At 36.3% G+C, this 23045-nt stretch overlaps 1 protein-coding gene and 1 pseudogene across 1 annotated transcript in view; one reads left to right on the top strand and one right to left on the bottom strand.

The window, feature by feature from the left end:
- IGF2R (insulin like growth factor 2 receptor) overlaps positions 1–23045 on the top strand; it is a 160884-nt gene that overhangs the window by 43307 nt on the left and 94532 nt on the right. Inside the window, exons 3-4 of the mRNA XM_069070364.1 lie at positions 16943–17067; positions 18561–18659. Of these exons, the coding sequence (XP_068926465.1) occupies positions 16943–17067; positions 18561–18659 (224 nt within the window). The remainder of the gene's footprint in view (positions 1–16942; positions 17068–18560; positions 18660–23045) is intronic.
- LOC138147793 (zinc finger protein 558 pseudogene) lies at positions 8049–8673 on the bottom strand (annotated as a pseudogene).

Consider the following 23045-nt stretch of genomic DNA (forward strand, 5'->3'; position numbering starts at 1 on the left):
CTTTTTCGTTATAAACATTTGCAATGGTTGTATCCTAAATGTAAAGTTATTTATTCTCTCATTGGCTTCTATATTTCTATAATGATTTAACAGTTGAGGTTTTTAGAATTTTTTGTTTGTCACATCTGGGTTAGAAAAGCTAAGAGATGGTCCTTTTAAAAAAAGTCAAACTGTAAGATTTTTGAACATTTCAGTAGCATTCTTTAAGAGTACATAATGGAATACTTTATATCACAACTGCATTTTCAAAATTAAATTTTATTTTGTTTTCATGAAGATCTGCCTTTTCTCCCTCCCTTCTTCTTTACTTTCTCCTTTACTGAGAATGCAAGAAAAGCAAAAGCCTTTCTACAAACTGATATAATCAGGTGAAACAAATTGTCACCATGATCATGTCCCAAAAAAACCAAACTGTGCTCTTGAATGTGTCACCAAACTCAGGTAGTGGGTACCATGTTTCATCATGAATCCTCTGTAATTATGGTTAGTCATTCTATTATCAGAGTTGCTAAGTCTTGAAGTTGTTTGTCTTTACAATATTGTTATTATATAAATTATTCTTCTGGTTCTACTCACTTCACTTTGCATTAGTTCATTAAAGTCTTCCCAGCTTTTTCCAAAATCATCCTTCTCATAATTTCTTATAGCACAAAGTATTCTACCACATTCATATATACTATAACTTGTTCAGCCATTCTCCAGTTGATGGGCACTTCCTCAGATTCCAATTCTTTGCCATCACAGAAAGAACTGTTGCATATATTTTTGTTCATGTGAGTCCTTTTCCTCTTTCTTTTAGTTCTTTGGGAGTATTAAATTAATGGTATTTCTGGGTCAAAGGGTATGCACAGTTTAATAGTTTTTTGGGCGTGGGTCCAAATTGCTTTCCAGAAGGGCTGGACCAGTTCACACTCCACCAGCTGTGCTTTAATGCACCTGTTTTCCCATAGCTCCTCTAGCATTTGTCATTTTTCTTTTTTATAACTTTACCATTCTAATTGGTATGAAGTAGAACATCAGAGTTGTTAAAATGTGCATTTCTCTATTAGTAAAGAATAAGTAGGTGGCTCTATGGATGGAGTGCCAGGCTTGGAATTAGGAACACCTGAGTTAAAATTCAGTCTCAGGTACTTATTATCTGTGTGATCCTGGGCAGGTTACTTAACCCTGTTTGCCTCAGTTTCCTCATCTGTGAAATGAACTGGAGAAGAAAATGGCAAACCACTCCAGTATCTTTACCAAGAAAACCTCAGATGGGGTCACAGAGTCAGACACGACTGAAATGACTGAAGAACAAGAAAAATTATTAATGATTCAGAGCATTTTTTTCCCCATAGGGCTATTAATAGATTGGATTTCTTCCCCTGAAAACTGCGTGTTCATATTTTTTGACCCTTTATCAGTTGGTGTTGTGCCAATGCAATATTTACAGCACCCACAAGCACTATAAATAGACCGGCATAGTGCTCAATTGCAAAATTTAACAAACTCTCCAATATAGAAGACAGAAGCAAAACATTTATTCAGACAACAGAAAACCAAATCCCCAAACCAGTAAGCCGATTCCATCATAATAGCAAATTAATAAGCCACAACAGCACAGAGAGCTACACCATCCTTGATGCCTTCCCACAAACCAATATTTGACCAATATTTACTCACAAGCCTATCTGACTCCTTGCCTTAGCAGTGCTCTCTTCCTAGCAGACTAGTCTAGCTCTGACTCCCAGCTTCCTATGGGCTCTGTTCCACCCTTCAGCAAACTCCTCCCACAGCAGACAACAGGCTCCATGTAACTACATTCAGCATATTGGGGGTAGAGTTTATTTTCTCTCTCTCTCTTTTTTTTGCCTTTTGGAGGGCAATTGGGGTTAAGTAATTTGCCCAAGTGGTGTTACACGGCTAATGCTTTACTCACTGCGCCACCTAGCCGCACCTAGAGTTTATTTTCAAAGGAGAGAAGGTCTTCAAATTCCCCTAGGCTTATTAAGGGGCAGGGAAGATCTTAAAATTCCCATTCCCATTACAGTTGGTAGTATCTCTCTCTTATCCTTCAAGATTTGAATCAGTTTCCTGTGTATCTTAGAAATGAGACCTTTTTCAGAGAAACTTGTAAAATTTCCCCCGTTTTTACCTGCTTCTCTTTTTTACCTTCTGTGGCCCTTTCTTTCTCTTGTTTGGTAATGAACTCTTCTCTAGTCTGTACATCTGACAGGCAGTGTACATGTAGTGAGACTAGAAAGATAGTTTGGGACTGGCATGTGGGAAGGGCTTTAACTCCCAAGCAGAGGAGTTTATATTTTAACCTAGAGGAAATAGGGAACTAGTGGATGTATCATGCTAAGACTTGTGCTTAGTGAAAAATCACTTTCGTAGCTCTCGAGGATGGATTAGGTTGGTTAGAAGCCCTTGATAAGGAAACTGTTTAATGCTGATGGGGGTTTGAACTAGTGTAGTGCCTATGTAAACAAAGAGAAGAGGATCAAGGGAAGAGATGACAAGATTTCCTGACTGACTTGGTGGGGTGAAGAAGGTTGAGGAATCAAGCATTGATATTTGGTTGTGAACCTGAGAGACTAGAAGGATGATGGTGCCTTGGACATAAATGGGGACATTTGGACTTTTCTTTTGGATGTGTTCAATTTGAGATGGCCTGTAGGACATCAATTTTTAAAAACCTAGCAGGCAGTTGGTGATGTTGACTGGATTTATACAACTGAGAGTTATTTGCATAATGATAATTAAACTCTTGGGGTTGATGAGGTTATTTAAAGATAGGATCTAGTGAGAAGAGAGAAAAAGACCTAAGATGACTCTTAGTGGTATATCCAGTTGTCTTTGATATGGATGATGATACAGGAAAGGAGATTGAGAAGACAAGATTAGACTGGGAGGAGCAGAACCAGGAAAGAACAGTTTTGTGAAAACTCTTAAGAAGAGAGAGTCTCTAGGAGCAGAGAGTTGACCATCAGTGTCATTCAGCAATGAGAACGAAGAAGGATGAGTACTGAGAAAATACTGCCAGATGTGGCAATTAATAGATTTTATAAATTAACTACTTGTGTCTTTTCCCAGATTACTATTTATTTGAGTAGCCAATTATATGAAAATGAAATACCCTACCATTTATGTCCAAAGGCTCTAATGTGTCTGGTAACACTAGAACATATACTTATCTAATCTCACAGTGGTTATATGGTACAAGAAAAGGTGATAATGAACCTTCAAGTAGTATTCTGTGAACCTCTTTTTTTTTTTTCCAAGGGTAACATATGGGCCACAGCTCGTTTATCTCAACTCTCAGCAAAGCTAATGTATGAAAAATCCAGATTTCTATAAAGAGAAAAGTAGATGATGATTTTCTTTTCAACTGAATTTTTCTGTTTACAGAAGAATGAACTGTAGGATTCTTTGCTAAAAAAATGTTTAAGTGATGCCCTTTTTATGTCACTCATTTCCAAATATATCCTGCTCCCCAGCTCAAGAAAGCTATTTCTTTAAACAGAAATTGGAAAACAAAGAGTAAAATGAGCAGTTTAGTAAAGCCATGTCTTTATCTGACAGTGAATATATTATATGTAGTGTCCCACTTAAATTATGATTTTTCATTTTTATCCTTAATAAACACCAAATAGAATGGGCATTTTCATATGCATAATCGAATAAAAAAGGAATTATACATGAAATTATTTATTATGAATAACTTTCTATTAGTAAGTTCAACCTTTAGCTTTTAAAGTTGTGTGACTTGTCTGCTTTAGGCTCAATGACTTTACTCTTTTCTTTCCTTGTCCTCCTATATTATCTTCCTTTGTCCTCTTACCAACCTTTGCCCACCTCACCCCATCAAAAAAAGAAGCACAGAGTCCTTGAAACAGGTAGACATAATCTGAAAGTAGATGTCCCATTCTACATTCTTTTATTAAGTGGAGAGCATACTTTATTATAAGCCCTCTCAAAATTTGGTTGGTCATTGTGTAATTTAGAGTTTTCAAGGAAAGTTGTTCATGTAATGTTAATGTTGTATAAATTGTGATACTGATTTCTGTTCACTCAGCATCATTTCCTACTGGTCTTCCCAGATTTCTGTGAAACATCCTTATCATTTCTTATTGTACACTAATATTATTATTATTATTATTTTTTTTGCCTTTTGGAGGGCAATTGGGGTTAAGTAACTTGTCCAAGGTTACATGGCTAGTTTTTTTGTTTGGGTGTTAAGTGTCTGAGGCCAGAACTGAACTCGGGTCCTCCTGACTCCAGGGCTAGTGCTTTACTCACTGTGCCACTTAGCCGCCCCATACTTTTTTTACATTCTTATATTCTTTTACATTCATATATCTTACGCCCCATATTCTTTTACATTCATAAAACAAAATTTGTTTAGTCATTTCCCCATAGTTGGTTCCCCCTTTGTTTCTGGTTCTTTGCTACTACAAATAATTTTGTACACTTGGGCCTTTTTCCTCTTCCTTTGATGTTTTTGGAATAAAAGCCTAGTAATGGTATCACTGGGTCAAGGAGTATACACATTTTAGTGACTTTGGGTGGGGGGAATAGTCCAAATTGCTTTTTTGGTCAAGATAGTTATATTGCTTTTAGTTTTGTTCATTATTTTTCTTTATTGCTGTGTGTTGTTTTTTTCTGTTTCTTTTCACTTCTCTTTGTGTCAGTTCATAAAAGTCTGTGCTTTTCTGAATTTTTCATGTACCACAAATAGGCATTCTGGCATAGGTGGTAGAGAATTTTCCAAGTCAGTCTTCACTGGGTTCAATTCCTTCCTCTGATACATAGTAATCTTGGGTTAGTTTCTTTTTTTTCCTTTACTAAATAGTATTTTATTTTTTCTAATTAAATGTAAACATTTTTCAACATTCACTTTTTAAAGATTTTTTTTTCCTGTTTTTTGGAGGGGGGGAAGGCAGGGTAATTGGGGTTAAGTGACTTGCTAAGGTCACACGGCTAGTAAGTGTGTCAGGTGTCTGTGTTTGTCTTTGAACTCAGTCCTTCTGACTCCAGGGCTGGTGCTCTATTCGCTGTGCCACCTAGCTGCCCCTTTTTAAGATTTTTGAGTTCCAAATTTTCTTTTTCCCCATCCCCAAGATGGTAAGCAATCTAATAGAATCTATACATGTATGATCACATTAAACATATTTCCTCATCAATCAGGTTGTGAAAGAAGAATTGGACCAGAAAGGAAAAATGATGAGAAAGAAAATAGAAAAAAAGTGAAGATAGTAGACTTTGATCTGCATTCAGACTCCATAGTTCTTTTTCTGTATGAGGATAGTATTTTCAGTCATGAGTCTCAGAATTGTATTAGATCATTGCATTGCTGAGAAGAGCTAAAGTCCATCAAAGCTGATCATCATGCAATGTTGCTGTTACTGTTCACAGTGTTCTCCTGGTTCTACTCACTTCATTTGGCTTTAGTTCATCTAAGTATTTCCAGGTTCTCTTGAAATCCACCTGCTCACCATTTCTTATAGCACAATAGTATTCCACTACATTCATATACCACAACTTGTTCAGCCATTCCTCAACTTATGGGCATCCCCTCAATTTCTAATTCTCTGCCACCACAAAAAGAGCTGCTATAAATATTGTTGTACATATAGGTCCTTTTCCTTTTTCTTTGGAATACAGACCTAGTAGTAGTATTGCTGTGTCAAAGGGTACGCACAGTCTTATAGCCTTTTAGGTACAGTTCCAAATTGTTCTCTAGAATGGTTGGACTAGTTCTAAATTATGCATTAGTGCCCCTATTTTTCCACATCCTCTCCAGAATGTCATTTTCCTTTTCTGTCATGGCCATTCTGAGGTAGTGTGACATGTTAATTCAAAGTTATTTTCATTTTTCTAATCAATAGTGATTTAATGGACTTTTTCATCATTATTGATCACTTTGATTTCTTCATTGAAAACTCTGTTTATATTCCTTGACCATAATGGGAGTCTTATTCATCTTTTCATGTGTGTCGCTAATTAGATGACAAGGCATTTGACTACCATGAGAAGGTCATAGTTAATCCTGCTGTTTACCTGCACTTCGATTCAGATCACTGGGCAAAAATCACATTGCATCAACATCTGCCACAGGCCCTTGTGCTGCTTTGTTTCTGTGAAGGTGATTCTAAATCTTTATGGTCCACGGTGGCTACCCAAATGAGTAGGAGAAGCAGCACCCCCACCATCAGTAACACAGCTCAGAGTGTGAGACACACTTCAGGAACCGTCACCAGCTGTTCATTACATATCGGGCTCAGCCTCATCTCATGGTCAAGAGGCCATCCCCAAGCATCTGGCTCTCCACATACCCAGGAATCAAACTTAATACTAAGATTCTCCCAATACTGTCATCCGCTCAGTAATCTGTGCCTCAGCCAGCATAACCTCTTCCTCCCTGGAGGTCCATGGGAGGGTAACACTAAATCTTCGCTCCTTTGCAGGCCTCTGGAGAGGAGAGGGATATCTCCTTCTCCCAAAGTGCCCAAAGAAGGAATCTCTCAATTGCATCTAGGTACTCAGAATCACAGTCTAGTCACCTGGGGGAATCTTCCCACATTCCTTACAATCATGAAGAATCACCCTAGTAGGAATTCTTTGATGGACATAAAGTAGTGTCTTTGTCTAAAGGCCTTCCCAAACTTGAAGATTTCTCTCCAGAATTAATTCTTTGATGTTGAGCAAGTTGTGTCTTCAAGCTGAAGGTCATCCAACATTGATTGCATTCATAAGTTCTCTCTGCAGTATGAATGCTTTTATGTTGAGTAAAAGATACATTTAAGTGGAGGACCTTCCCTTGTACATTATAATCAGAAGTTATGAATTATTTGAAGTTCAGAAAGATCTGACTTGGAATGGAAGACCTTCTCACACTAGTCATATTAATAAAGAATTTTTCTAGTATGAATCCTCTGATATACAGTAAGACAGTTTCTCCCTGAAGGCCTTTTTACATTTACTACATACATAAGGTTTTTCTTCAGCATGAATTTTTGGTACCTAATAAGATCTGAATTGCAATGGAAGGCCTTCCCACACTCCTTACATTCATAAGGAATCTCATCAGCATGAATTCTCTGCTGGATGTAAAGTAGTATCCTCCATCTAAATGTCTTTCTATGTGTATTACCCTCTTAAGGTTTCTTTTCTGAGTGAATTCTTTGGTGTTGAGTAAGTTGTACTGTCACTCTGAAGGTCTTCCCACATTCATTACATTCATGAGGTTTCTCTTCAATATGAATTCTCTGATGACTAGTAATAAAGTCCTTCCTCCTGAAGGCCTTTCTGTATTTCCTACATTCATAAGTTTTCTCTCCAATATGAATTCTCTGATACTCTGTAAGTCGCGTCTTATCCCTGCAGGCCTTCCCACATTCACTACATTCATAAGGTTTCTCTCCAGTATGAATTCTTTGATGCAGAGCAAGGTAGCTTTTGTTCCTGAAGGCCTCCATACATTCCTTACATTTGTAAGGTTTCTCTCTAGTATTAACTCTGATGAATTGTAAGTTGTCTCTTACTACTGAAGGCCTTCCCACATTTAGTATCTTCATATGGTTTCTTTCCAGTATGAATTCTGTGATGAACTGTAAATTGTATCTTACTACTGAAGGTCTTTCTGCATTCACTACCATGTTTCCCCGATAATAAGACCTATCCCGAAAATAAGCCCTCCCCTTACTGTGTAAGATTCCCCTAAAATAAGCCCTCCCCCGAAAATAAGCCCTATTGAGATTGCTACTGTAGTGAAGGTGATCCCCTGCGCTACACGCTACATTACGGTACCCTCTGTATGCACCGTCCCTCCGGGTGAAACGCACGCCGCGCTCCGAGCTGCATCCAATCAGAGCTGCAGCAGTGAGCGCGTCATCCTGTTCTTCCCCAGTGATTTGCTTATTGAATAAAGGTACATTTTTTTGTTCACATTTACCTGTTTATTAAAATTGCTGTCAATGTTCATTAAAATAAGCCCTCCCCTGAAAAATAAGCCCTCTGGTGTTTTTCTGTCCAAAAAAAATAATAAGACAGTGTCTTATTATCGGGGAAACACGGTACATTCATGAGGTTTCTCTCCAGTATAAATTCTGTGATACATGCACTGTAAGTTGTGTCTTATCCCTGTGGGCCTTTCTACATTCACCACTTTCATAAGGTTTCTCTCTAGTATGAATTCTGTGATGTACTGTAAGTTTTGTCTTACCCCTAAAGCCTTTCTGACATTCACTATATTCAGAAGGTTTCTCTCCAGTATGAATTCTGTGATGCAATCTTAAGATTGTCTTATCCCTGAAGGCCTTTCTACATTCACTACATTTGGAAGGTTTCTCTCTAGTAAGCATTCTCTGGTGCACAGCAAGATGCTTCTTGCTCCTGAAGCCCTTCCCATATTCATTACATTCAAGATGTTTATCTCCACTAAATTTTCTGCTCTCTAGACAGCTGCTTCTGGGAATATCTGCCTCTGGCATCCAAGATGCTTCCTTCCTTTCCAACTGGTAGATCACATCTGGTTTGGAAACTGCAAATCCCCAAGACACCAAGTTCCTATAGTTCTCCAGCATCACTTCCCTGTACAACTTTTTCTGAGATGGATTTAATTGTATCCACTCCTCTCTGGTGAATTCCACAGCCATATCCTTGAATATGATTGATTCCTTTCTGGCCTGTCAGCACAGGAGCCATTCCCTCTTCCTCAAGGCTCCCACCTACTGGGGTGGGGCAGAGACCACAGAGGGTAGAGCCCTACAGTTGGCGTGGGCCTGGCTGTGTTCTAGTATGCCCCTCACCCTGTCATACTTGAGCTTAGGACCAAGGAGGAAAAGCTGCAAACCCCCCCCCCCCCCCCTGCAAGCATGGAAGAAGAGGAAGAGTTAATTTCTTAACCTAACAGTGCTCCTAGGGAACTCTAAGAATATTAGTTGCAGAGTAGGTGAGCCTATCCTGCATTACTAAGTTTCCCGTTGGAACTTCTCTATACCAGTGAAATAGTAGGTCTTGTCTGAAAGCCAAATTCCTTAGATGTTGGTAACCTACTATTTGCACTTCAGTTCCTTGCTATCACCAAAGGTGATAGAATGAAAAAAAAATTATCTCACCTTTCTTTCTGTCTTAACAGCCAGCTCTTCTAGTGAGTTTAAAGTAAGGTTTGAAGTTAAAAAACTTTTTTATACATGTCTCTCAGGAATATATAAAATTCTTTGCCCTTTGCAAAAAAGGAGGAATTCCAAATAATGTTCTCCTGAGTGAAGTAAAGATTGAATCTGTCATAGTGAACCAGTTTTATAGAGAGAACTTCCTAATTTGCTGAGAAGGTATAGGTGAAAACTAAATTCTCGAATACTTTTCAAAAGAACATGTAGGAGAGGGTTAGTATCAGGTTAGCATCACAAAAATTATCTGTCATCCAGTCTCAGTAAGAGCAGATATAACACTCTTGGGCTTTCCCCTTTTCCGTTCAGCCCAAGTATGTATTTGTGAAATTCATTTTTATTTAGCTGATGGTGTTATACTGATTTCAGAAATATGTGCACGTGTGGGAGGATGTGCAGATCCTTGGAAAGACTGGATCCTCTAAATTATTGCCTGTGACTCAAGAATTTGCTAGGAAAGAAATGCATTGGTTTTCTTAAGAGATTGTATTTCTTGGTTGTCCTTGGGGTTAGAGATCTGGTTTTAGATCTCCAGCTGTGGTTTCTAGCTTTAGAAACAAGGCTATATTTATAGTGAATTTTTGATCCAAGGATTAGTAATGTGAACCTATAGCCATTTAGCTGTAATTACCTATTTTATGGGATAGTGGTTAGCTACAGATGTCTATTTATTTGCTGCCCTTTATTGTAGATAAGGCCCCCATCTCCTCTTGCCACCATCAGCCTCCTAACTTAGGTTTTTTATTCTCTCTAGTCCATCCTACATATTTGCTGTCTGCCAAGACTAATTTTCTACTTTTATTGTATCATTCTTCTCAAGAACCTATAGCTCCTCATTTTCTTATGTTTTTGGGAGAATCAAACTGTATTTTCATTGATATAGAGAACACTTAGTGAAGAAACTTCTACTTACACAGGCTACAAAGTTGTTGATTAGGTCCAATGGAACAGAAAATATTTCTCCAGGAATAAGCTCCCAAGGAAAGAAACATGCAAATAGAAAATAACCTTACAGCAAATATTACATAGAACAAATATGAAGAGAGCTATACATTGTACAGGAGACCATTGTTTCTCATCTCTTTCAGATTTAGCAGATAGGAGAAAGAGGTCTGAAATATTCTACCAGTGCTGATACTACCAGAGCATGAAACACTTGGTCATGCCTTTTATTTATTTAGTGTACATAATACTTTGTATCTATTTTGTATTTTTTATATACTTAGATATGTACATGTTGGATTCCCTGGTTATACTGAACTCCTGGGAGTAGGAGCTATTTCTTTTATTTTTTGTGGTTGTATCCTTAGAGCTTAGCATATAGTTATAGTAGGCATTTAGCAAATAAATACCTGACTGATTGATTTATTATAGTACTTCACATCATGGATGTAGTCATGTCAATGAAGCAGAGAAAGAAAAAAAGAAAAAGCAACCAGGCTTTCATAAGGCATACTGGAAGGGGCTAGCAGAGGGTTGAACAATGGTGGAGTAAATCTGGAGAGGATTATAATTCAGCTGGATAGAGATGAAAGCATTGGAAAGACATAGTAGGGAAGGTTTTATGCTTAAGGCACTTGCTTGTTATTCCACACATCCTAATGAATGCCCTTGTCAACACTATACTTTTATTACAAAAATGCTAACTTTGCACAGAATTTTTCTTTGGGTTTCCCCCTTTGAAATTATCTTTAGAACTTTGCATTCTTTTGAATATTGTCTGTAGAGGTAGGGTCTGTAGTGGAGTAAGATAGTGAAGTAAGAGGAGGCAGTAGCAGCTCCCCACTGCTCCACAGTGATCTAGAAAATGCAATCACACCAGATTCTATTTGGGAAAGCCAAGAAAGTCACAGTCATTTTTCCTGCCTAGGGCAGCTAAGGGGGAGGGAGACAAAGAGATCTATGGACACTGGGGTCAGGGTCTGGTCAGAAGCATGCATTCATTCCATTATTCAGGCACTGGTAGCTGAGAGAGGCACCAGGGCAGGAGGTGCCATGTTAGGAAGAGATTGGAGACCCCAGAACCTAGTGCTAGGTGCAAGAATAGGTTCCATCTGGCAGCTCTGTCACCTGTTTCCCTTGTCTGGGTTATACATATAGGATGGAAAGGGGAAGTTGTGGGTGTGGGCTCTAGCTGTGTACTGAGCAAGAGACGAATTCTGGAAACAAATATAGCTTTGTGGCTTTGATCCTAGGAGCAGAGCAGTGACTTAGTTATAGCCTTGAGCTCAGGACTGGAGTCCAAGACCTAAGGGGAACCAGCAGTTCAGATACTCTGAACCTGCCTAGCATCAGTAGGCTAACAGTGACTGACTCCAGCAGCAGTTTACTGAAATTTCCAGCCAAGGAGAAACCACTAGACCCAAACCTGAGTCAGGAACTTATACTCAAAGAAGACAGTGAACAGACCTCTCCCCAGATCATACCACTTTGGGAGTGTTGAAATCTTACAGGCCCCTAGACTGAGCTGTGAAAGCAAAACAAGGATGTAAAGGGACAGAAGCTGGGAGTTAGACATTCCACACACCGCCATGGAATGTACCAAACCCAGCACTAACATAGATTCAGATTCCAAAGTTAAAGAGAAGGCTGGAAGAATGAGCAAACAAACAAACAAACAAAAATCCCAAGATAAAAAGCTGCTATGGTGACAGAAGCTCAAGATACAAACACAGAAGAGAATGACTTTTTAAAAAAAAAATCTACAAGCAAAGCCTCAAAGAAAAATTCAGTTTAGATACAAGGCCAACAAGAATTCCTAGAATGGTGCAAAGAGCAAGATTTGGGAAAAAAAAAGCCATTTTTTAAAAAACCAAATGAGAGGGGCAGCTAGGTGGCGCAGTGAGTAGAGTGCTGGCTCTGGAGTCAGGAGGACCTGAGTTCGGATCTGGCCTCAGACACTTAATATACACAACCAAAAAACCTAGCCGTGTGACCTTGGGCAAGTTACTTAAACCCAATTGCCCTTCAAAAAGCAAAAACAAAACAAAAAAAAACAAAAACAAATGAGAGCAGTAGAGGGAAAAAATGAAAAAAGAAGCAGGAGCTAGGGAAAAAAGATATGAAAAGAGAATTAGTAGCTTGGGGAAAGAGGTAGAAAACCTCACTGAAGAAAATGACTCCTTGAAAATTATTAGCCAAGTGAAAGCTAATAACTCCATGAAAAATGATTATTGACCATGGCATCGAATCTTCATCTTTTAAGGGGGAATTGAATTTTTGGAACCACTGCTAAGTAGAAGTCGTAAGTATGTGGTAAATAGAAATGAGTGAATGATTATTTTGAATTTAAACCTGTTAAAAATGTTTATTGTGATTTTCTCTATAAAGTCAGTCATTGGGCCATACATAATTCATTTTTTTACATTGCACAGAAGCTGAGAAATTTCTGCATGGTAAACTACATTGACTCTTTGACCCCACGGATGAATTTTCTGTAAGCAGTGTCATTGCTGACAAAGAAATAAATCAGCATGGATTTCTCTTATGTTTTTTTACATGGGTTTCAGAGATGTTGGTATTTTCCAATGCAGATTTTGATGTTTCATTTCTGTACCATATTGGAAACTTCATCACTAGTTGATTTCCAAAATGAGAAAGACTAGAACAAATAAAACATGGTTGATGTTGCTTTCATCACTTTATATCTGACATTCTTTTTAGAAACGTCACTCATGTTTATTTTCTTTTAGCACAAGATTATTTATGAAAATTAAATTCATCAGCTGTCAAATCTCTGTCCTTTTGAGCATTTTCATTGTCTTATTCTAGTTGGATGACTGCCTAGTGTATTGTCATGCACGTTCTTTACTACCTTTTTAAAAACCTCTTCTTGTCCCTATCTGAATTTCTTGTCCTGGATATTTCCTTGTTCCTTGTCCCATCCCAACCTTTCAGCCTTGTTTGAATAAATCAAGCATTTTATTTGTCGATATTACTTAACAGAATATGATATGCTTTACTGACATGCTTCAGTCACCACAGTTGTTATCACAAGGATAAATTTAGACTATATTATTTATACTTTAGTAATCTTTGGTGATATGGTCTTATTTCTATTTTTAAGAAGGAATAAAGGAGTATGAAATATGAAAAGAAAATGAAAGAAAATCTTTAGCAGTAAATGTTTATACTTTAAGGTTTTGAATCTGATGTAATGGCCAATTGTTTTCTATATAGTATTGTTGGAAATCTTTTTTTAGCTAGGCTGTCTTCTACAGGGTTGGTAATCATAACACAGTGGAAGTACATACTTGCCAACTTCTGAGTTCTCAGAGAGACATTTGTGAATTTTGGTGGCTTTTTGAAGGGGATAGTGTCAGGATTCATGATATGGAGTTTGGGGGGTAGGGGAGACTCACATTTGGGAACTGCTCCAGTGCAGATGTATAATTTACAGTTTTAAGGAGTTGTCTAGAGGCTAAGTAACTAGACCACGGTCAGGCTGGGAGGGTTTGAACCTGGATCTTGTTGATTCTAGGTTGCTTCTCCTGAATGAACAAAAAAATACTGGATGCGATAAAAAAAGAAAAGCAAAAGCCTAATGAATAATTAAAATTAATAATTAAATTAAAAATTTTGATTCTCATAAGCTTTTTTTTTTTTTTTGGCTTTTAAATGACCTTATTTGTTTATCCCCAGAGAAGCTCAAAGTAAATTTGTTCCTAAAGAACTTAATGAAGCTTCTTCACCTTATTTTTAACTGTCTTGGGAGCTTGATTACAAAAGTTGGATCCTGAGATGATCTTGAGAGTAAACTGTTTCTGTGGATAGGTGAAATCCAGTGGATCCCTGCAATTCAATTAAAACTAATTGATATTCATTGAGCACTTAATGTGATTCTCATTGCCCCCATAACACTGCATTGTATGTGATACCAAGGTTCAAAATTGTTCAAGCATTTATCCCTTTTTTTTAAGGAACTTCATTTAAGAGAAATAAAACTTGGCAATTTTTTAACTACTTAGAGAGTTTGTGATTTTAGCAGCATACCCTTTTCAACATTTTAACTCAGAATCCCTTTAATTTGGTATATAGCCTTCAAGAGTTAGCATATTCATAAAATTCATCAGTTGGACACCAGCATGGTGATAGACTCTTTGAACTTTGTTTCTCAGACAGCAAGTATACTATTCATGGCCAGATCTATAATTAGCTTTCTAGTTTGGTAACATCCTATCAGAGTTTGTGTTTTGTTGGCATAGCCTTTAAGAAACCAGTCAGGTCATGATAAGTGCCATGATAAGTCAATCCCCAGAAAGCCTCAGCTTGGTGAAGATACATGCAAAAACATTTAATAAAAGGCAAAAAATGCAAATGCTTTGAGGAGGTATGACAAGCGTAACAGTAATATTTTTAATATACTTTGTTTTTTCCCCCAATTACTTAAGACAGTTTTTTTTGACATTAAAAAAAAAAAAGATTTTGAGTTCCAAATTCTGTTCCCCATCCCCCCAATGGTAAACAATCAGATATTTTAGGTTATACATGTACAGTCATGTAAAATATTTCCATATTAGTAATTTTGTATAAGAAAACTTGAAAAGAATGAAAGTTGAAAGATAGCGTGTTTCAGTCTATAGTCAAACAATATCATTTTTTTCTCTGGAGGGGGAATAATAGTATGCTTCATCAATTGTTTGGGATTTTCTTGGATCATTGTATTGCTGAGAATAGCTAAGTCATTCATAGTTCTTTATCAAACAGTATTGCTGTTGCTGTGTATAATTTTCTCCTGGTTCTGTGCACTTCAGTTAGCATCAATTCATGGAAGTCTTTCCACGTTTTTCTGAAATTATCCTGCTTGTCATTTCTTGTAATACAATTATATTCCATTACAATCTTATGTAACAGCTTGTTTAGACATTCTCCAGTTGATGGGTATCCCTTTGATTTCCAATTCTTAGTCACCACAAAAAGAATGGCTATAAATATTTTTGTATATATAGCTCCGTCCCCCCTTTTTTAATGTCTTTGGGATATAGACCTAGCAGTGATGTTACTGGATCAAAGGGTATACACTGTTGCATAGCCTTTTGAGCATAGTTCCAAATTACTCTCCATAATGGTTGAATCAGTTCACAACTCCTCCAATAGTGTATTAGTGACCTAGTTTTCCCACATCCCCTTCAGCATCCATCATTTTCCTTTTTTGTCATATTAGTCAGTCTGATAGGTGTGAGGTGGTACCTCAGAGTTGTTTTAATTTGCATTTCTCTAAGCATTTTTTCATATGACTATAGATAGCTTTGATTTCTTTATCTGAAAACTGCCTGTTAATATCCTTTGACCATTTATCAATTGGGGAATGACTTGTATTTTTATAAATTAGACTCAGTTCTCTACATGTTTGAGAAATGAGGCCTTTATCAGAGATACTTGTTGCAAATTTTTCTCCAGTTTTCTGTTTCCCTTATAATTTTGGTTGCATTGGCTTTGTGCAGAATCTTTTTAATTTTCTGTAGTCAAAATCTGTTTTATATTTTGTAATGTTCTCTATCTCTTGTTTGGTCATAAATTGTTCCCTTATCCATAAATCTCACATAAACTATTCCATGCTCTCCTAATTTGCTTACAGTATCAATCTTTATGTGTTAATCATGTACTCATTTTGAACTTATCTTGGTTTACAATGTGAGATGTTGGTCTGCTCCCAGTTTCTGCCGTACTGTTTTCCAGTTTTCCAGAAGTTTTTGTGAAATAATGAGTTATTGTTCCAAAAGCTTGCATCTTTCGGTTTATAATGTACCAGATTACTATGGTCATTTACTGTAATGTAATTTGTACCTGATCTGTTCTATTGATTCACCATTCTATTTCTTAGCCAGTACCACATTGTTTTGATATTTGCCACTTTATAATTATGCAGTTTGAGATCTGGTATGGCTTAGACCTTAACCTTCCTTCATGGTTTTTTTTTTTTAAATTGATTCCCTTGATATCCTTGATTTTTTTGTTCTTCCAGATGAATTTTGTTATTTTTTTCTAGTGCTATAAAATAAATTTTTTTGATAGTTTGATTGCTATGGCACTGAATAGATAAACTTAGAATTTTCATTTTTATTTCATTGGCTCAGTATACCCATGAGCAATTAATATTTTCCCAGTTGTTTAGATCTGACTTTGTGTGAAAAGTGTTTCATAGTTGTGCTCATATAATTTCTGGGTTTCTTTTGGCAAGTAGATTACCAAGTATTTTATGTCTACAGTAATTTTAAATGGAATTTATCTTTCTGTTTCTTGCTGCTGGACTTTGTTCATAATATATAGAAATGTTGATTTATGTGGGTTTATTTTGTATCCTGCAACTTTACCAAAGTCGTTAATAATTTTAAGTAGCTTTTTAGTTCATTCTCTAGGATTCTTTTAAGTATAACATTATATTATCTACAAAGTGATAGCTTTGTTTTCTCATTGCCTATTCTAATTTCTTTAATTTCTTTTTCTTCTCTTACTGCCATAACTAACATTTCTAGTACAATATTGAATCAACAGGTGATAATGAGCATCTTTGTTTCACCCCTGATTGTATTGAAAAAACTTATAGCTTATCCTCATTATGGATAATATTTGCATAGTAACATTTTAACATTTAAGCCAGGTACTCCAAGAATTAATTTTAAATGGCAGTATGTGTGGAAATGCTTTGTTGCATAGTTTGATTGTATGTCTTTAAGTTGCTAAATAAAAATACTCTATTGAAAAACTGCATTCTTTTTTTGTATTCCACTGGCATTGCCTTTGAGGTATATATTTTATAGTTGACTTTTTCTTTTCCCCCTTCACAGGAGACTTATCTTTGAAAAGTGGAACCAAATCCTTGATGGAATTCAACACAGGAAATAACTGTTTTCAGCAAGGCACAGCGACAACAGTACATAGTAGTATCACCTTCTTATGTGGGAAAACACTGGTTAGTCGACATAGATTCATTCTGCATTTTGTCTGTTATCTGGTAACAGGTGTCTTGTTAGTTGTGTGTTTTGGCCACAAGTGAAAAAACAAAAAAACTAAAAAGAAAGCATATGAATCCTAAACTCCTCAGGTCTATATTTACAATGTTTTCAGTGAAACTTGAAATACATGTTATGTAGAGAGCGACAATTTAGAATAGTTAAGTTAGTTATAGGGTGATTTTTCTGTTCTTAGCAGGTTGCTTTTTCCAAGAGAGAGTGTATGTTTTATAGTTCCCCCATTTTATATTAAATTTGAGAAATAATAAGAGGATATATTTAGAGAAACATCACCCACTAGTAAGGAGTAGAGCTGATAACCCTTGAGAAACTAAATGCTAAAGTGAATTTGAATATATAAAGTAGATTAAAAAAAATAGTGAAACTGAACATACATTTATTTGATTAGTCAGTTGCCATCATGGTTATTTAACATGAAGATCCATTTAGGAGACAGCTTTTAGCATTTGGGGGTGTTAAGGGCTGTTAAGGGGTCCCCTGAATTTTTTTTATTGACTATTGAGGTTCTGATAGCCTGTTGACAGAGCAGCCAGTGTAAATCTGCCCAAAGCAGAACAGGTACCTCAGGGTTCAGAAATACAGGGCGAGTGATACTTATATGCCTCAAACACTATTTTAAAACTCTATAAAATACTGGTACCATAATTTTCCACCTGAGGAAATTTGAAAATAGAACTCTTAGTGTTAATTTTTGATCTGTCTGGATTACTTAATTGACCTGAAATTGCTTGCAATGCTATGAACCTATGAAGTGCACGTTTAACAATGAAAAGCAGCCAGCATTTTAATTTTAGCTAATTATTTTCATTTAATTAGTTCCATCTTCAGTGCACAAGAAACTAAAAGTCCATAAATAGGAAGTGCATTTAGTCTCATACCTCCTTCTTCTGAGACATAATACCTAGGCCATTTAGAGTTGACCATCCTGAGACCTATTATGTTCTAGCACATCCAAAGATCACTTGTATTTGCTTTTCTTCTGAAACTATCAGCATAAGTAATTCTTTAGAGAAAGAACCTAAATTTGAATTGAGCTCAGAGGGATGATAACTTTGGAAAGATTAGAATCTTCTAACTCAACTCACATGTTTTGGTATGTGCCTTAGCTTTGACATAAATTGCATTTGATTAAGAGGAAAAATCTGGAATTTGAGAATAGAAAACACTTGATGGTTTAATTATCATGTAGTTGTTGCATGTTAACATCATAACAATGGTAAACTTGAGAAATTCATATGGACTGAAGGTTATGTTGCAAGGTGACTTAAGACAATGCCAGTGACCCTGTGATACAGGAATAGGCATGTTCATTTGTTTGACTGAAACCTTTTGGTCATTTTGATTTTATTTTAAAGGAACTTTAAAAAATCTTGAAGAATCTCTAAAGACGTTTTATAATTGTGGTTTTAATTTTTATAATTTTTTAAAATAGGGAACGCCGGAATTTGTAACCTCAACAAAATGTGTGCATTACTTTGAATGGAGGACCACCGTGGCTTGCAAAAAAGATACATTTAAAGCTAATAAAGAGGTAACGAGTGAATTTTTGCATGTTTACCAGATAAGCTGTGGTGATATTTAAAGCCTAAAATACTGATTTTGAGAGACAAAGAACATTTTAATTGTCAAACCTTAGTTTAAACAAAGCTACTATACAGCTTAGTTGCCTGTTTAAAATAGTTTTAGGCACTATCTAAGTTAAGAGCAAGAGATCCTAAATTTTAAGGGTTCAGATGCTTAGATTGGAAGTTTTAAAAACTGTTTACATATATGAAGTAGACCATAACTCTTCCTGGACATCGTTTAATAAATTAACCTTCTCAAGTTCTATGGTTTAACTGTTGCCCTAGTTATGACCAGATAATTCATTTTAAATGAGTAAGCCAACAGGAGAAAGATCCTGGATATTGCCTATGTCTCTGCATTGAATACACCACTATGTATTCTTTATAACAATTGCCTTCTCCATATGTATTGACCATGTCATTGTGTTGTTGTTTTTAACACAACAGCCATTTCTTATTGAACTGTGCATAATGGTCCTAATATTCTCATCTGTTGCTTCCAAATTCTTCTCCAGGTCACTTGATATTGGCCTTTTCTATTTCTTACTCTCATTTTATCTTTCAGGCAAACTCACACAACACCCTCTCTCCCTCGGGGGCATATCATCTTGCTCACACTTTTCTAGAGAGTACACATTCTTTGCTGGTGTACTCTAATGCTCTTCTTTTTGTCATCTAATAGCCTCTGAAATCTGCCTTTTCTGAAAATTTAAGAGAAATGATGACTGGATGTCTGGGGACTTTGATTCATATTTTGTTTTTGACACTTATGAGTTGTGTGACCTTGGGCTAGTGACTTCAGTTGTTTTAGCTTCAGTTTTGTTAGAATGGATTAGTGAATAGAAAGTGGTATATGGAAGACCTAGTTTTAAGCCCCACCTTATACCCTCAGCAAAACACTGAACTTCTCAGTGTCCCACACAGCTCTCCAAGACTAGAAATTGTAGATTTTCCTCACCAGGGATCCACCTGTATAGTTATAGAGAAATTATTCTACCAACTTACTGCAAGGCAAGATATGTACTTTACTGAGATATGTACTTTTAAGGACTAGAAAAATGTGAGCTTTTATTAATTCCTTAATTCTAATCCCCTTGATTCTGCTTTGTTTTTACTACTATACAAAATACATTTATCCTTTATTCTTTTAAAGGAGATAGTTTGACTGTTTTTCTTTTAATACCATACATTGAAAGACTATACCATAGGTAGTGATGAAAGCAATAGATACTATCAAGTAATTTAATGCTACATATTTCAACCTTATAAAGCAGTAAAAGAAGAAAAAAGAAGACAAGACAATAGAGAAGCAGAGAAGAGAGATAAATAGCTCGCTTCTGGAATGGAATAGAGGAGATTTAGCCAAAGAGGGGAAAAATATTGGTTGGTAATTACAAAGCTTGTCAACTTTTTAGCAGACAGTATAATTCTGAAGTGGAAATCAATGTTAAATTTGAGTTTCCTTACTTTATCTGAGGGGAATACATAAGTGATATCCGTCCCGTTTCAGCGAAAGCCATTCTTATCACATCCATTCATACTGTCAACTTTTAAACAATTTCATAGGAAATGAGTGTTTAGGATCTTAGAGCTGGATGGGTCCTTAGAAATCGTATAATCCAGGGGTAGGGAATGCACAGTCTGATTCTTATCCAGTATCCTTGATTTAGAGAAACCTGGAGTTTAAGAGAGTTCCTGACTGGCTTAAGAGATCACAGAAGTGGAGGAAGATGTAGCACTACAACCTAGGTCTCCAGGCTTCTCAGTTCTGTTGTCTTTCCACCATACTAGTAACTCAACTATTTTCTTAAAAGGGGAATAAATTTCCTTCTAAATAAATTTTTATTTTTTGAGGGCAATTGGGTTTAAGTAACTTGCCCAAGGTCACATGGCTAGGTTTTTTGTTTGTGTGTGTTAAGTGTCTGAGGCTGGATCCGAACTCGGGTCTTCCTGACTCCAGGGCCAGCACTCTACTCACTATGCAACATAGCCGCCCCAAAACGCACTCTTTATTTGAGGCACTCTTCAAGTTGCTTTAGAAATGAAGTCTTAGTCTCCTTTAGCAAGCTAACTTAACATGGTCTTTAATTTCCTTTTTTGGACTTCTGACTTTTTTTGGCTCCACAGTTCTTCTCTTTGTGTTTTGTTTTTCCATTTTACCCTGCTAGCTGCCACTGGTTTTTGTTATCAAAGTATCCCAACTATCTTGCTTTGCTATTTTGACTATTGTGTGGCTTCATTCTGCCAAGGAAAAAAAAAATTTCAAAGAGAGGTAAACACTAATTTTATTTTCTTTGCCTATTTGTCCAAATGATGTCTTTTTTGTTTTTATTTCCCTAAGGCATAAATTTCAATTTCTTTTTAGAAAGAACAGTTTCACTATAGTATTAAATCATCTAATCAGCATTAAAAATTTTCTTTTTTTTTTTAAGGGATTAAAGTTTTTTAGTTTTTTAAATGTTATTTAAAACAATTTTTTAAAATTTTAAATTAAATTTTATTTTTTATTTTTTAAATTTAAAATTTAGAAAATTAAATTAAAATTGACTTTAAAATATTCATTTAAGGGGGGGCAGCCAGGTAGCACAGCGAGTAAGAGCACCGGCTCCAGTGTCGGGGTGACCTGGGGATCGAATCTGGGCTCAGATACTTAGCACCACACCCAGAAATAACTGGCTGTGTAACCTTGAGCAAGTTACTTAACCTCGATTGCTTTAGGAAAAAAAAAAAAATATATATATATATATATATATATATATATAAAATATATATGTACATATATAATATATATATTCATCTAAGTTAGTACACTAATATCTGACTGAGTCTTTCGTCCAAGGTACTGAAAGAGATGACAAATGTAGTTGCTGATCTATTGTCAATGAACTTTAAAAGATCTTGTAGAAAAGGAAAAGAAAGTATATGGAAGAGAAGGTATGGGAGAAAGGCAAAAGCCTGATGAGGGGAAAGGAAAAGGGAAAAAAGGAGACCTGAAAGTTTGAACCAAGTGAGCTTAGAGTCAATTCCTGGTAACGTTGAGATTTTTATGAACCTTTAGAAAAGGAAGATCATTCAGAGCCTTAATGGCTTCATCAAGAACAGGTCATGCCAGAGTAACTCCTCCTTCCATCTTTCCCCTTTTTGGGGCAGGATTGCTAGATAAAAATAATGCTATAGATATAGTCTATTTGGATTTAACAAAACATTTAACATAGTCTTATGCTTGTGGACAAGATAGAGAGATGCATGCTAAATGATAATAGGTATATTGGGATCTAGTTTGAATGAATTAAACTAGAGAGGTATCTTTAATGATGGGATGTCAGCTCAGAGTAGATTTCTAATGGAGATCCCATTGATTAGTCCTTGGCCCCCCTAGGTTGTTGAATTTTTTTTTTTTTATGAATGACTTCTTTGAGGCATAGATGGCATATGTCACAAAGCTGGAGAGGCTAGCCAATACCGTGGTTAATAACTTTAGGATCCAGAAATATTTCAGCCGAGTAGAATTGTATGCCAGATTTAATATGGAGACATTAATGAGTATAAGATGGACACTAAAAGCCCCAAAATCAATGGGAAAGGCATGGTGAGAGAGTAGACCTATTTGAAAAAAATTCTAGGGGTTTTGGTGAACGACAAACTGAATCAGTCAATAAATAAGAAGGTAAGCCCCTCCTCCCCCTGCAAAAAAGATCACATATATACCAGAATATTGCTAGCAGCACTTCTTGTAGTATCAAAGAACTGGAAACAAAAATGATACCCACTGATTTGGGAATGGCCAAGTTGTGGTACCATACCATAATTTGTTCTGTTATTCCCCAATTGATCATTATGTATTTCCCTTCCAATTTTTTTCTTCCTTAGAGAATGTTTCTCTCCAAATTTCAATCTACATGAAGCTTTTCTTTTTTTAACTCTTTGAGATATATGTTCTATAGAATAGGGGTTATTAATCTATACTTCATGACCTCTAAATTTCAGGGGGTCTGTGTAGCAGCAAGCACCTTGGCGTCCTCAGGGTTTGCTGCCCATACAGGTTCTTGGATCTGCTTTGTTAAAGGAAAGCAACTCAAAATGGGTTGACAAGCTTACTTTAATCAGTCAGACATATATCGTTTACCTTGTTCAGGGGAAAAAGTCAGCACCCCAAACTTCAAAGTATACAGGCAGAATTATCAAGACAGAAACAGATCAAGTAGACAGCTTTCCAAACTGTCCAGCCATTACATCCATACCCAGTCAACATCTGGGTTTCCACATCTGGGTTTTTCAAAGCCGGGGGACTCTCAACAACAGCTTCCCAGAATTCAGATCAAATCACAGAACACTTTGAGAAGTGTTCTGTG

Source organism: Petaurus breviceps, unplaced genomic scaffold (genome assembly GCF_028583685.1).
Source record: "Petaurus breviceps papuanus isolate PSGF00001 unplaced genomic scaffold, PetGlider_PUasm1.0 90808, whole genome shotgun sequence".
NCBI classification, from domain to species: domain Eukaryota; kingdom Metazoa; phylum Chordata; class Mammalia; order Diprotodontia; family Petauridae; genus Petaurus; species Petaurus breviceps.